The 15938-nt window shown below is 43.0% G+C and overlaps 1 protein-coding gene across 4 annotated transcripts in view; it reads left to right on the top strand.

Moving 5' to 3' along the window:
* Positions 1-13933, top strand: part of LOC106563447 (latent-transforming growth factor beta-binding protein 3) — a 46887-nt gene extending 32954 nt beyond the window's left edge. The window contains exons 6-29 of one of the 4 annotated variants that reach the window (XM_014129031.3): positions 77-193; positions 1576-1737; positions 1865-1981; positions 2251-2264; positions 2672-2732; positions 2888-2974; positions 3116-3244; positions 3430-3561; positions 3669-3797; positions 4239-4358; positions 6181-6303; positions 6486-6608; positions 6765-6884; positions 7578-7706; positions 7810-7980; positions 8488-8571; positions 8706-8834; positions 9226-9363; positions 9486-9626; positions 10780-10908; positions 11888-12049; positions 12190-12279; positions 12453-12581; positions 12836-13933. In XM_014129031.3, coding sequence (XP_013984506.2) covers positions 77-193; positions 1576-1737; positions 1865-1981; positions 2251-2264; positions 2672-2732; positions 2888-2974; positions 3116-3244; positions 3430-3561; positions 3669-3797; positions 4239-4358; positions 6181-6303; positions 6486-6608; positions 6765-6884; positions 7578-7706; positions 7810-7980; positions 8488-8571; positions 8706-8834; positions 9226-9363; positions 9486-9626; positions 10780-10908; positions 11888-12049; positions 12190-12279; positions 12453-12581; positions 12836-13011 — 2912 coding nt within the window. In that variant the 3' untranslated portion in view covers positions 13012-13933. Of the gene's footprint in view, positions 1-76; positions 194-1575; positions 1738-1864; positions 1982-2250; positions 2265-2671; positions 2733-2887; positions 2975-3115; positions 3245-3429; positions 3562-3668; positions 3798-4238; positions 4359-6180; positions 6304-6485; positions 6609-6764; positions 6885-7577; positions 7707-7809; positions 7981-8487; positions 8572-8705; positions 8835-9225; positions 9364-9485; positions 9627-10779; positions 10909-11887; positions 12050-12189; positions 12280-12449; positions 12582-12835 lie in introns of all 4 variants that reach the window. The other 3 variants (XM_014129029.3, XM_014129032.3, XM_014129033.3) reach the window with 3 other exon arrangements.
* Positions 13934-15938: the final 2005 nt, after the last annotated feature.

Raw genomic sequence — 15938 nt, 5'->3', positions numbered from 1 at the left:
ACTCTGTTCCCCACTCTCTCTCTCCCCCCACACTCTCTCTCCCCCACTCTCTTTTTCTTTGCCACTCACCTTTAAGACATCAACGAGTGCACCATGCAGGGGGTGTGTCAGAACGGGGACTGCCTGAATACCCAGGGTAGTTTCCTGTGTGCCTGTAAGCCTGGCTTCACCCTGGACAGGACCAGATGTGTGGGTGAGACTCAGAACCTTTTCCAGACAGACCTGGGCCCAGATTCACAAAACACTTCTTATGCAAAACCTTAAGAAGCTTCTTAAGAAAAAAAAAGAAGTTCATAAGTGCAATTCCTCCAACATTTCTTAATAATTCATGATTTTCTGATGAACTCTCAAATATCCGCTTTAGCTTGTATCAGGAATCAAGGTAAGACTCAGATACAGACTGTTGAATTAACAATGTTTATTATATCAACAGGGGCAGGCAACGACAGGTCAAGGCAGGCAGGGGTTGATAATCCAGAGTATAGGGGCAAAGGTACAGGACGGCAGGCGGGCTCAGGGTCAGGACAGGCAGAGTAGTCGGGCAGGGGGCTCAGAGATAGGACAGGCAAGGGTCAAAACCAGGGTGGCGAGAAAAGAGAGACTGGGACAAAGCAGGAGCTGAGAAAAATGCGTGTTGACTTGACAAAAAAAAAACGAACTGGCAACAGACAAACAGAGAACACAGGTATAAATACACAGGGGATAATGGGGAAGATGGGCGACACCTGGAGGAGGGTGGAGACAATCACAAGGACAGGTGAAACAGATCAGGGTGTGACAGCTAGCTATCTAGCTAGCAATGGCAATCACGTTAGCATATTTCGTACAGAGATTATTGTTCTAAAACATGTTCTTGGGTTTAAAATGTTCAGATTAAGTTAAATAAACATGTTCGGTTGCCTTGATTAGCATATTCTTTCACTGCCCTGAGTTTAAGACAATGGTTTAGTTATCTTGGAATTAATAACTTTTTCAAGAACAAATTCAATAACTTTATTTTGAAGAATCTAACTTTTTAACTTTTTGCGTAAGGAGAAACATAAGAAATAATGCAAGAACATTTCCAAGAACCTTTAAGAGGAACAGCAACTTTGTTTAACTTTCTTCATAAGTCTATAGTTAAGGAAAAAAACATTTTCTTAAGGTTTTGTGAATCTGTGCCCTGCTCTACACACTCTGCATTCACTCAGCACAGACATATTGTTTTCAGTAGCAGCAGCACTATTCACTTTATTCTCCTGTCTCCTCTCCTCCCATCTGGGGCTGGTTTAGAGACTGAAGTGTTAAATTGGGTTTTTTATTTGTTGGCAATCGAGGGGCTGAAATGTGTTTCACATCCACAAAGCTGTCACCAAAGCAGACAGCTTAGCTTTGATGTCCCAATATTTTGCGTGCTGTTTTTACACATCCATTATTTCCATGATTTAAAATGCCACTCATCTGAAATGATAGAAATTTCATATGATTTTCCTCTCTATAAATAGCACTACACCGATTTACCTCTTTTGTCAGCCTAAAGTCTTAGCTCAGACCTCTGTTGGGTTTTGCTCTGTTCTGATTGGTCCTGGCTGTCAGAGTCGCCGTCTCCGGTGGAGCAGGCTCAGTGTTTCCTCATGGCAACGGATGTGGGTCGCTGTGAGCACGCCCTACCCACGCGCCTGTCCCAGGAGATGTGCTGCTGCACCGTGGGCAAGGCATGGGGCTCCAGCTGTGAGAGGTGTCCCCAAGATGGCACAGGTCAGTAGAATGCAAGAGGAGGAGAGCGGGGTACATTTTCCAATATTTGACAGGTGATATGCTGTATGATTAGTGCTCATCTGATCCCCTGTTTTTCCTTCTCTGTCCTCTCTCCCTGGTCCCCCAGCCTCCTTCAGCAAGATCTGTCCAGCAGGGAAGGGCTACTTCCTCCATAGTGTCCGGGAGACGGTGGCGTTCCCTCCTCAGATCCACACCAGCCTGAAGCAGGAGCACAAGCAGGAGGGTGAGTATGTCACCGTGGCTTTCCCAAGATGTAGATGAAGGCTTGGCATGATTACCTTTGTCTGCCTGCCAACAGATGTACTACGATCTGGAGTCTCTTAGTCACTTAGAAAGATGATATTGCTAAGCTTGTGAGAGCATTCTGTCAGGTTATTGGGGATGCCTTCATATTATTGTTATTTAATAGTTCCTAAAATATATAATCTGTGAATTACAATACGTAATTATTCTGCATTTTGACCTGTTTTTCTCTGTGTGTTCTCTTTTCAGAAGTCAAGCCCCCGGTAAGAATCTATTTTCCTTTAGACACCAGTCATTGTGTGAGAGACTGTGTGTGTGCAGCTCCTCTTACATTTAACATTTTAGAATTTTTTTGTTGTTTGGCAGACGTTATTTTCCAGAGCACTTACAGTAGTGAGTGCATATATTTTCGCAGGGGTGCAAGTTTGGTTTTAGAAGTGGTGGGGGGGTAGCATATTTTTATTTTTATCCAGTTGGATAAACACTCCAAACAGCCTACTCGACCGCTCTGAGGCTTCCGCATGGTCCTAAAGCACATCGTTGCCTCGTTTTGTATCACATTCCAGTGATAAAACTGGAGGGAACAAAAATGCAATTTTAGAATGTCCCTAGTGAAAGTTGTGCCCCTGCATTTTCATACTGGCCTGTGTCTCTATGTCCTGTCCTGTAGGAGGAGCCTCCAGAGACGACCACACCCATGCAGCTCTCCACCCACGCCCCCCGCGGCCCTGGTACACCCACTCATTCCTTTATTCTTTATTTCACTTGAATTCATCCAGAAAGTCCTTTTGAGGTCAAGAGAAACCTTTACTAGGAAAGCCTGATGATATTCAGGGAGACATGGGGCATTGAGTGGGTCTGTGTGTTTCTCTGGTTGATCCTACAGAGATCATCACCAAGCCCACCCCTCCACCCATCATCAGGTTGAACCCAGACAGTGACCCCCTGGAGGTGGCACAGACGCAGGTCTCACGTGAGTTCCACTACACAGTCCAATCAAAACGACCATCTCATGTTCACATTAAGAGCTGCAACGTTGTCGTCTCCATGATGGGATGTACAGTCCAGAGATTAACCGTCTTATGTAGATTGCTGTGTGCCCCCCTCCCCACAGCAGAGACAGACGAGTGCAGGCTGAACAGGAACCTTTGTGGCCATGGGGAGTGTGTCAACGTGCACACTGGCTACAAGTGTGAGTGCTACGCTGGTTACCGGCTCCACCCTCAGAGGAACGCCTGTGTGGGTAAGTCAAGGGACTGACAGAGACATGTCCAAAAGAATGGGAGGTATTTACTGGGCAAAATATTTTGACCAGAGCCATATAACGAACCATATATCAGAACAGTTTCATTGAACTTCCGAGTCAATTCTCAAATGGAGTTATAACCTCCCAATTCCCTAAACCTCCAAGTTACCCCTCTCTACCAGATGATGATGAGTGTGATGCTGAGCCATGTGGCCATGGAAGAGGCATCTGCATTAACACAGAAGGCTCCTACCGCTGCCGTTGTCTCCATGGCTACAAGCTCTTGGTGTATCATGGGAAAGTCAGATGTGTAGGTGAGTGGTGTGTGGGTTTATATGTTTTCTTTTCTCTGTTTCTCCCTGTTTTGTCTTTACGTTGTCACTTGTGATTTCTCATGAGTGTGTTTTGGACGTATCTTTAGATGTGAATGAGTGCTCCAAGCCGGACATCTGTGGGCAGGGGGGTCAGTGTGTTAACCTGCCAGGGTCTTACAAGTGTGATTGTCACAAAGGCTTCAGGAGCAAGTCCCAACGCCAGCCAGCCTGTGAAGGTATGACCTGCTGCTGTCCTGGTTTCTCTATTCATAGGGTGCATGTTTGTCTCTACATTTCTGTGTGTTCTATGTGTAAGTACACTGAGTATATAAACATTAAGAATGCTCATTCCATGACATAGACTGACCAGGTGAATCCAGGTGAAAGCTATGATCCTTTATTGATGTCAGTTAAATCCACTTCAATCAGTGTAGATGAAGGGGAGGAGACAGGTAAAATAAGGATTTTTAAGCCTTTGTTCAGTGTCCCTGTGGAACGCTTTTTACACCTTGTAGTTCATGCCCCGACGAATTGAGGCTGTTCTGTGGCCATAAAGGCCGGTGGGGGGGGGGGGTCCTAATGTTTTCTACACTCAATGTATGTGTGTCTGCATTGGTTTAATAATGCTCTTGTGTTTATGAATGGCTGTGTTTGTCTGGTGTATTCTCTTGTCTCAGATATAAATGAGTGTCTGGACCCCAGCAGCTGTCCCAATGAGCAGTGTGAGAACACTCCAGGCTCATATGAGTGTGTTCCCTGTTTCTCTGGTCACCAGGCCCAGGGTGGGGTCTGCTACGGTGAGACCTACGTCTTCATACACATGGATAAACACATACTAAAGAGAACACACACACCAATCAACTCCCTTCGTTACCTTTAACTGTCTATCTCGCTGTTGTTCTAAGGTTTCTAACTGACATTACGTTTGGTGATGTATTGCCACCTAGTGGCCATGTCACCGTAGTCAGCGTTACTGAATGGTGAATAGGATAGTCTTATGGAAAAACTATGAAGGCCAGTCAAATCAGAAAGTAGAATATTGATTCTGAACATTTAATATGTTAATCTTCCCCAGTGTTTTTTGTCTGAACCATGACATGGAAGGTATTCACTATTCAGAGCTGTGTGATGTAGAGAATGGACTTGATCAGTCAAACACTAGATGACTGGTAGGGATCGCTGTGCTGAAGCCACCGTGCCCCCATCTTGATACCCCCACCTTTGTAAAAAATATTTTGGAAGCTATATAAATGCATGCATTAATGTCTACATTCGTTTTTTTTCACGTTTCTTATATTACAGACACCTTAATGCATACGTTTAAATTATATTATGTGAGCTAAACATAAAAATACAAAATGAAAAAAATAAATAAAGCATTTCCTACATTTTCATATCTTTTTTAGATGACTAATGTTACTGTCCCCACTACAACAACCAAAATACTAAAGTACATGTCATTTTGTCCTTGAAACATTTACCGTAAGTTCCGGACTATAAGCCGCAACTTTTTTTCCCACGCTTTGAACCTCACGGCTTAAACAATGACGTGGCTAATATATGGATTTTTCTCGCTTTAAATTTTTTTTGAAAGGAGATGACTTCAGTGGTTTAAGTGCACAGGAGGAGGAAGATAGTGACCAATGACTTTCTTGGTAGGCTACTGTTTACTGCTAATTGAATTTTTTTTGTTACAAGCCGTGTTTCGTTAAAGCCTATTTATTTTTGTTACAAGCTGTGTTTCGTTAAAGCCTATTTATTTTTGTTACAAGCCGTGTTTCGTTAAAGCCTATTTATTTTTGTTACAAGCCGTGTTTCGTTAAAGCCTGTGTAAAGTTAATTTGTTTCAATGTACCGGTAGGCACCTGCGGCTTATAGACATGTGCGGCTTATTTATGTTCAAAATAAAAAAAAAAATTTAATTCAGTGGGTGCGGCTTATATTCAGGTGCGCTCAATAGTCCGGAAATTACGGTAATTGAAATACTGTAGAATTCCATGAATTCCTGTGGAGGACTGCTCCCCTGCGGAGTGTCAATATGGATGACCGATGGCTTCAAAGTCTCTCAATGATGAGTACATAGCATCAATAATCTAGGGTTTATATACAATAAGTATACCAAGCATTAGAAACACCTTCCTAATATTGAGTTTCATCCCCCCCTTTTGCCCTCAGAACAGCCTCAATTCGTCAGTGCATGGACTCAACAAGATGTCAAAAGCATTTCACAGGGATGTTGGCCCATGTTGACTCCAAGGATTCTCACAGTTGTGTTAAGTTGTCTGATGTCCTTTTGGTGGTGGATCATTCTTGATACACACAGGAAACTGTTGAGCGTGAAAAAGCCAGCAGCGTTGCAGTTCTTGACACAAACCGGTGCGCCTGGCACCTACTACCATACCCTGTTCAAAGGCACTTAAATCTTTTGTCTTGCCCATTCACCCTCTGAATGGCACACATACACAGTCCATGTCTCAATTGTATCAAGACTTAAAAATATTTTTTTTACCTGTCTCCTCCCCTTCAGCTATATTGATTTAAGTGGATTTAACGAGACACATCAATGTGTTGTATTCTCAGTGTAAATCATTGCCTGCAACCCCTCTACCTTTCCACTAGATGTCAATGAGTGCCAGAAGCGTGGGGTGTGTCCCAACGGGCGCTGTGAGAACCTGCCAGGAACCTACCGCTGTCTCTGTAATGAAGGCTTCCTCTCTGCTGCAGACAGCAAAGGCTGCAGAGGTCAGTGTACTCATTAACATTGAATAGAATATCTCTTAGTTCTACACACACACCATTACATGCTTGCAGACTTGCAGTGGTATAGTGTTTACCAGTATTTCTTCATAATATTGAACAAAGAAAACCAATGGCTGTACAGGTTTTATTGACAGACTGCATGTGTCTCCTTCTCTCCCCTCCAGACATTGACGAGTGTGAGGATGAAAGACTGTGTGCCAACGGGCGCTGTGTCAACACAGAAGGCTCATTCCAGTGCCAGTGCTACCCAGGATACCAGCGCACTCAGGAGGGCAGCCATTGTGAAGGCAGGAACTACTTCCTAGTAATCACATCACTATAGCTTCATGGACATGTTAACAATGTTTTTACACTACTAGTGAAGTATGAGTAACATGTCCACTGTATAGAGCTGGTGATCAAACACACAGTTGCCGTTTGGTTGTGGTCTTTTCCTCCCTCAGATATAAATGAATGTGAGCGTCCCTCTAACTGCCAGAGGGGGCGCTGTATCAACAGCATGGGCTCCTACCGCTGTGAATGTCAGAAGGGCTACATGCTTGTCGGAGGGAGGCGGTGCCAAGGTCAGTCTGTCTCCACCCTCTCTATGAGTTTGGCATTTCAGGGAAATAAAATGTATATTGTCAACCAACTTGGCAGTGGAGCTCTGTAATTATTTGAAAGTGTCATAAGTCAAGCTTAAAGGTCCAATGCAGTCGTTTTTATTTCAATATCAAATCATTTCTGGGTAACAATTAAGTACCTTACTGTGATTGTTTTAAATTAAAATGTTAAAAAATAAACCAAATTAGCTTCTTGAGAGCAATTTCTCAAGCAATAATTTTGAGAGTGGTTTAAGTGGGGAGGGGAAAACTGGCATTTAGCTGTTATTAGCAGAGAGGTTTTGGACATCACTTTCATATTGGTCTATTAACTAATTTACTGCATGGTGATGTCACCATGGAATGCCAAAAGTCCCTCCCACCAAAACAGGCTGATATTTCATGCAGTCTTTTCAAACAGCTCTTACACTAAAAGGGCATTATCATAATTTTCACAATTTCACAGTATTATTCGAACCTACTATTGTGAAAATATATATAAAACACAGAAAAATTATGTTTTTGACTGCACTGGGCCTTTAATGGAAGTCATGATGATAGTAACACATTCTCCTTTTCTCTCTCTCTCTCTCTCTCTCTCTCTCTCTCTCTCTCTCTCTCTCTCTCTCTCTCTCTCTCTCTATCTATCTCTCTCCCTTCCACCCACCCACCCAGACATAGATGAGTGTGCGACAGACAGGGGTCTGTGCCAGCCTCATGGTGTGTGTGAGAACAGACAGGGCTCCTATGTGTGTGTGTGCAAAGACGGCTTCATCCTGTCTGAGGACAAGCACAGCTGTGAGGGTAAGATTACTGATCTCCTCTCAGCCATCTCTCTATATAGCTGTATTCTGCATGCACAAACACACACACACCAATCTATTTCCTGTCTTCCCTCTCCATCCAGAGATTGAGGTGGACATGGAGGATAAGAAGGAGTGTTACCTGAACCTGGATGACACAGTGTTCTGTGACAGTGTCCTGGCCACCAACGTCACCAAGCAGGAGTGCTGCTGCTCCATCGGCGTGGGCTGGGGGGACCACTGTGAGATCTACCCATGTCCCGTCTACCACTCATGTACGTACCTCAGGCCCAACAACATCAAATCAAATAAAAAGTACTGGTCACATACACATGTTTAGCAGATGTTATTGCCGGTATAGCGAAATGCTTGTGTTTCTAGCTCCAAGAGTGCAGTAATATCTAACAAGTAATATCTAACAATTTCACAACAATACACACAATACACACAAATCTAAAGTAAAGAAATGGAATTAAGAATATATAAATAAAGAATATATAAATGCATGAATATAAATAAATATATACATACACACACACACAATAGTTTACCAAGCCTATGAGCCATCAAGTGGGCTGGGTATCTGTTCAGTTAATTGCACTGTTCAATGTCTGTCACGACTTCCACCGAAGTCGGCTCCTCTCCTTGTTCGGGCGGCGTTCGGCGATCGTTTTGTGGGTAATTGTTTTATGTTATTGTGGTGTTCATTTACGCGCTTTACTTTTGTTATGTTCCGTGTTTTGAGCGTGTTTTATTTATGTAGTTGTTTTTCCTCCAACCAGCTGAGTTCCATTCCCTGTGTCCAGTGGGTCGAGGTTTCTACCAGGAGGAGGGAGTAACTGGGTACGGCCTGTCTGTCCATATTGGTGAGTAGCTACACAACCTCAGCCCAACCACGGTAGGTTTACTGTTGTCAGATTTACAGCATTCATTTACATGGCAGGATTTGTTTTCAGGAGTTTGTTTGTGTTGATCGTTGCTCCTGTCTCTCTGTGTACAGATATCGATGAGTGTGTGCTCTTCTCCAATGAGATCTGTAAGGAGGGCCGCTGTATGAACACACAGCCTGGCTATGAATGTTACTGCCAACAGGGCTTCTACTACGACAGCAACCTACTGGAGTGCATTGGTAACCACTGAGCCCCACCTCACTCAGGCCTGCACCAAAACATACCGATGTATTATTACACATTATAAACTGGGTGGTTCGAGCCTTGAATGCTGATTGGCTGACAGCCGTGGTATATGAAACTGTATACCACTGGTATGACACAACATTTATTTTTACTGCTCTAATTACATTGGTTACCAGTTTATAATAGCAATAAGGGACTTCAGGAGTTTGTGTTATATAGCCAATATACCACGGCTAAGAGCTATATCCAGGCACTCCACATTGCGTTGTGCCTTAGCTGCTGTATATTCGCCGTATACCACACCCCCTCAGACCTTATTGCTTAATTAATACACATCAGATGATCCCATTTAGTCACAGATCCTGTATGTTAATGTCTCCTCAGATGTGAATGAGTGCCACGATGAGTCTCTGTGTACCAACGGTCAGTGTAAGAACACCAGAGGCTCCTTCTACTGCACCTGTAATTCTCCCTGGACCCCAGATGCTTCCAGTAAGAAGTGTGTCATTCCCACTGTGGCAGGTGAGGTCTGGCTAGAGGCCCTCTACTGTACATGCTGTATCCACACACACAGGGAGGCACAGTACAGGCCAGGCCAGAGAGGAGGATGTGTGTTAAGTCAGCAGTGTTTTTTGTTGCTGCAGGTGTGGATGAGTGCCAGGATCCATTGAACTGTAAGAGTGGCCACTGTGTGGACACCCCTGGGTCCTACTACTGCATCTGCTCTCCCCCCTGGATCCTGGCCACTGACCGCAACAGCTGTGTGACCTTAGAGGAGCAGGCTGGTGAGTGGAGGAGAGGAGACTAAGAGGGGAGGAGGTGGGCTCAGGAATCTCAGGATGGATGATTTGGAGGTGGTGGTGTGAGAGGGGCTGGGTAGTGTAGTTCACAGTGGGTTGGTTCTCAGTGGTGAATCTCTGTGTATCGGCGAGGGAGGATGAATGAGAGAATGTTTTTTTAATGTTAGTTCCAGTCTAACACTACTAATCAGCCAGGCCTGCCCCTCCAGCCTCACACGCTCTTGCATTCACATAACCTCATATCTGTCACATAGATAAGTGGTTCACCAACTGGACACCTGGGGTTCGCAGAGGTACTGCAGGGCGTCCACAGACATTTTTTTTTATTTTTATTTTTAATAAATATAATGTTTTTTAGCTGATTTGCCCAAGGGGTCTGTGGCAGAAGTTTAGAAAGTGCAATAGAAACTAATATTTTGTATCTATAATATACCCTTGGATGCACAACAGGGCCTGGGAGGCTCACAGGGATCCACAGTACTCCATCAATGATCCAGTTTTTTAAATCCAGTTTTTAAATACTTCTTGTATTCCCTAAAAATGTTGTTTTGAACATAAATGCACTGTCATTTAAGCTTTAAAACGGCAAAATTGTCTGTCTGCCCCATGTGGAAATGTGAAGAGTTGGAAATTAGCTTTAAAATATTATCTCCGATGCAAAGAGTGGGGCCTTTAAAATGTTATTTCCCAGGGCCTGAGACTTGGTTAGTCCGGCCATGCACTGCAGCTGTCACAGTAAAACTCTGTGTATGCTATTTTTAACGCACTCCAAAGTCCGAGTTGTGTTCTGCTTTTGTGGGGGGTCCCTGACGAATTTGCTATCACAAAATGGGTCACTGGATCCAAAAAGTTTGTCAACTCCTGACATACTGTAGATAGATGAGAGAGAAATTCAAACACAACCGTGGTCCTATACTATAGCCACTACAGGGCCGTGCTGATTGTGAGGATCCTCAACCCCATCAATAGACACCCAAACACATTGGTGCGTGCTCTCAGGAAGCAGTGTAACATAGTGATCTGCCAGCAGGCCTGTTCAACGTCACATCACATTAAGAGCTGGCCCCAGGCTGGTGTCTGTCCCTCCGTCCGTAGGTTGTGTAACCCATGTCTGTGGTGTCTGTGGTGCCCCTTGCAGATATCAATGAGTGCCAGGACCCCTCGTACTGTAAGAATGGGAGGTGTGTGAACACACCCGGCTCCTTTCACTGTATATGTACCCAGCCCCTCACCTTCAGCGCCGCGCTCAAACAGTGCGTCTATGACGGTGGGTATAACCAATCAGCTCTCAACTCACCTGAGCCTGACCAATCAGTGCTCAGCTCACCTGAGTTTTGGCTTACCTGTACACCTGCCACTCCTGCTACTCTTTTTAACTCCTCCCCCTTTGAGCCCCCGTTCCCCAATACTGACTCCATGCACAGGCTCAGCACCCCCCCTCTTGCTTGTTTCTATAGAAACACACTCAGTTTAGTGAGGGATATCATGAGACTTGAGATGGTCAATGTGATCTCAGTTCTAGAGGTCCAGTGTGATCCTGTTGCACATTTCTCAGTTTCCGTTTATGTGGTTGCCCCGCTAAGCTTGCATAGTCACAGGAAAACACTTCATTACTTCATCCTTCATTGTGTGCATGTGCTTGTGCGTCTGAGACACAGTGAGAGAGTATAAGTCAAATGGGGTAGTATAAGTCACATGGGAGAGTAAAAGGGATATTGCTTGTGGCATTTTCTGCACCTTTTCTCCAAAGCATTGTTTCTCCTTTTAACCAAACCGTTGACTGTTGCGATACATGTGATGCTGTAACACTTGGATACGATGTTGTGACATTACTCTTCCGATTGTGTTACTTTCTTTGCATATTCTTGTTGTAAATTCTCTCAAGTTTGCATTGACAATCCAGCTTTTACTTTATTGTGTCTGTGTGGTTTTTATGGCGCCATCCTTGTGTGTGATGTGTGACTGTAAATGAATGTGCAGAGGAGGGGTCTGGTATTGCACTGAGCCCTACCACCTCAAGCTAGGCCTCATCACTTATTCATATCTACCTGCCAGCTATTAACATGCTGAGTAATGACTTGGTTAATCACAGAGGTCATTATAAGTGGCAAGATCTGGCCTGCTCTATAATGTAGAAGCAAAGATTGGCTTTTTGATTTGATGGAATAATCCTTAATATTCCTCTTTCTCTCTCTCTCTCTTGCTCTCTCGCTCTCTCTCTCTCTTTCTTTCTCTCCCTACCTCAGACCGCACAGCGGCCCATAAGGACGTGTGTTTCCTGCAGGTGGATGAGGATCTGATCTGCAGCCACCCCAGAAATGGCCTGGTGTTCACCTACTCTGAGTGCTGCTGTCACTATGGCCGTGGCTGGGGCCCTGAGTGTAGGACCTGCCCCCAAAGAAACTCAGGTGGGCACCAGCACTCAGTCATTATTTTACAGGTTTTTAGTGTCTAGTCTGCTGGTCATTACAGTTTTAGCCCGTATCAGCATAAATAGTCTAATACTAATAACTTAATTAAGTTGATCTTAATTCTTCCTCTCGTTCAGTGATCTTTAACCGGCTGTGTGACATGCACTTGGAGACAGAGTCTGATGGTGAGGGAGATTTCCTGGCAGCTTTCGCCAACTACAACCCAGGTACTGGTAATGCCTGTAATATATTTTATTATTCTCTGAATTTGCTTATAAAATCACCTCAGAGCACAAACTCAACCATCACACCACTTGAATAATATTTTCTCTCCCTCTCTCCTGTCTCTCTCTTTCTCTCTCTCTCTCTCGCGCTCGCTCTTTCTGTTTTGGCTCAGAAGGCGACAGTTCAGAAGAGGACTCAGATGAGTGTAGTTGTGCCAATGGCCGTTGTGTGCGTTCCTACTTGAGCACTATGTGTGACTGTAACACAGGCTTTAGACTGGACCACTCCCGCACCCGCTGCACAGGTATGTTAACAACCCACATTTTCTACCTGTCTTGTCAATTGGATGCTTATGAATTCTGTGAACAGAAGTGTCTCTGCATAATTTGTAGCTGTTGTCCTTTGTTCAAGTGTTTTGACCGTCAATGCCTGAAATCTAATTTAGAATTTAAAGGAACATCTGGTTGTTGATTTCATATGTAAATAGATGTGCAGGCAGAGATGGCGAGCTCTCTGTTTTGTTTCAAACCTTCTCCCTCTCTCTCTCTCTCTTTTCAGATATTGATGAGTGTGCTGAACCAGGGGTCCGAGTTAATCCATGCAAGAATGCACGCTGTGTCAACAGCATAGGCTCGTTCAAGTGCTACTGCAAAAATGGCTTTGTCCCTGCACGAAGGCCCAACATGTGTGTACCAGGCTCCAAGGCCCAACATATCCATTCCAGGGCTCTATAACAGCTTTATCTCTGTCATACACAAATACGCACATGTAACCCCTCTGTCTTATAAGTTCAGTATTCAGTGTGTGCCTGTCTCTCCTTGAAGTGTCCCTCGAAAACGTTGTGGTGTCTTCAAAGGGCTCATTTGAAATGTACAAACTGTGTTGCTGTTGTTGGCTCCTCCTTCACTGAAATGAGATGCACCATAGGCCTTCAGTTTGGCTCTGAACAACTATTTTTCCCTCATCCCTAGTTTAGCTAATGATTTGGGGGAAAAATACAGACGAAGGTAACATATTCGTTAATTTTGTATGTATTTTTGTAATTATTATTATTTTTTTATATGTTTGCGTCCATTGACTGTTAAACTTGTGTTTTGTTTAGTTGTTGAGTTGTTTCCTTGTTGCATTGATCTTATACATTCATGAATCTTAAGCTCTCCTGCAGTTTGAGGAGGTTTCTCCCTTCCTCCCACTCTCTTCCTGTATGTCTGAATGCCTGTATGAGTAGCAGGCCATTATCCTACATTTTTTATCATCCTCTGTCCTCCTCCATTGTCCAGTTTTGTACAGTATGTAAAGTGGAGATTACTTTGTTGACTGTTAGCTCAGTGCCTATCATGCTCCTGTAATCATCTGTTTTGTGGGATGTTTTGGAAAGAGATTATACTTCATTGTAAAGCCATTAAACACCTTTTAGATTTTTGACATGTGCACATTGAAGCTGACTAAAGGGATAAGAGGTCGTATTCAGACCTAACTGGTGGATTCAGAGGGAATCCTCAGGAGTATGGTAGTAAATCGACCCCAAAGTAAATGGAATGGCATGTTTAGTGACTTCTCTTAACAAAATGTCAGTTTGTTTGTCTATGCATTGTAAGGAATGAAAGAGGCCTTTGAGCGGAAAAATAAATTAACAGCAGAAGTCAACCACCCAAATATGTGTTTGTGAGTGTATTTTTATAAAGCAGGTTTGTTCTTTCTTTGGGATTAGAGGTCTTTCCCGTCCATATCATGTTCTGTCCATGAGAAGGAAATCAACAGAGACTAACACAATACAGAACAGGTTGCTTCATAAATGAATAACATATTAAATGTACACTTAGTGAGACGATTAAGATAAGATCTTCTGGCAAAGAAATTATAATTAAAATATAATCAGTTTTAAATATTCATTGATTGGTGTGAAATTCTCTCTCTATTAAGATCTCTGACTGTGAAACTCTGATACAGAATATATCATCAAACAGGGAATATCTGACAGATGTATTCAACTAGTGAAGAAAGCAGTGGTGTAAAATACTTTAAAGTACTACTGAAGTAGTTTTTTGGGGGTATCTGTACTTTACTATTTACTATTTATTTTTCACAACTTTTACTTCACTACATTCCTAAAGAATATAATGAACTTTTTACTCCATACACTTTCCCTGACACCCAAAAGTTCTGGTTACATTGTTGAATGCTTAGCAGGACAGGAAAATGGTCCAATTCACACACTTATCAAGAGAACATCCCAGGATGACCCCCACTGCCTCTGATCTGACAGACTCACTAAATACACATGCTTCATTTGTAAATTATGTCTGAGTTTTGGCTATCCGTAAAAAAATATATATATTATATAAAAATAGGTGCCGTCTGGTTTGCTTAATATAAGGAATTTGAAGTTATTTATACTTGTACTTTTGATACTTAAGTATATTTTAGATATTAGATTTACTTTTGAAACCAAATACTTTTAGACTTTGACTCAAGTAATATTTTATTGGGTGACTTTTACTTGAGTCATTTTCTATTCAGGTAACTTTACTTTTACTCAAGTAAGACAATTGGGTAATTTTTCCACCACTGGAAGAAAGGAGTTTTTTTTCTGCCTCTGTAATGATCAATGGAGAAGAAAGAAGCCTTCAAAGTTCTTCAAAGTGACTGGCTGAGGGTAAACTCTACTGTGATCCACATACAAACTGTGAGAAGAAATGGACACTTCAGAATGTGCCAGTCAGAGTTCAGGGTCCCTGCTCTCCCTGTCTGTAGTTTGTATGTATTTATGTTTGTACAGTTGAAGTCGGAACTTTACATACACCTTAGCCAAATACATTTAAACTCAGTTATTCACAATTCCTGACATGTAATCCTAGTAAAAATTCCCTGTCTTAGGTCAGTTAGGATCACCACTTTATTTTAAGAATGTGAAATGTCAGAATAATAGTAGAGAGAGTGATTTATTTCAGCTTTTATTTATTTCATCACATTCCCAGTGGGTCAGAAGCTTACATACACTCAATTAGTATTTGATAGCATTGCCTTTAAATTGTTTAACTTGGGTCAAACGTTTCGGGTAGCCTTCCACAAGCTTCCCACAATAAGTTGGGTGAATTTTGGCCCATTCCTCCTGACAGAGCTGGTGTAACTGAGGCAGGTTTGTAGGCCTCCTTGCTCACACACACTTTTTCAGAACTACCCACATATTTTCTATAGGATTGAGGTAAGGGCTTTGTGATGGCCACTCCAATACCTTGACTTTGTTGTCCTTAAGCCATTTTAGCACAACTTTGGAAGTATGCCTGGGGTCATAATTTTCCTTCCTCATGATGCCATCTATTTTGTGAAGTGCACCAGTCCCTCCTGCAGCAAAGCACCCTCACAACATGATGCTGCCACCCCCATGCTTCATGGTTGGGATGGTGTTCTTAGGCTTGCAAGCCTCCCCCTTTTTCCTCCAAACATAACAATGGTCATTATGGCCAAACAGTTCTATTTTCGTTTCATCAGACCAGAGGACATTTCTCCAAAAAGTACGATCTTTGTCCCCATGTGCAGTTGCAAACCGTAGTCTGCCTTTTTTCTGGCGGTTTTGAAGCAGTGGCTTCTTCCTTGCTGAGCGGCCTTTCAGGTTATATCGATATAGGACTTGTTTTACTGTGGATATAGATACTTTGTA

The sequence above is a fragment of the Salmo salar genome, chromosome 11 (assembly GCF_965601325.2).
Source record: "Salmo salar chromosome 11, fSalSal1, whole genome shotgun sequence".
NCBI lineage: Eukaryota > Metazoa > Chordata > Actinopteri > Salmoniformes > Salmonidae > Salmo > Salmo salar.
This window is presented reverse-complemented; position numbering and strand designations above follow the sequence as displayed.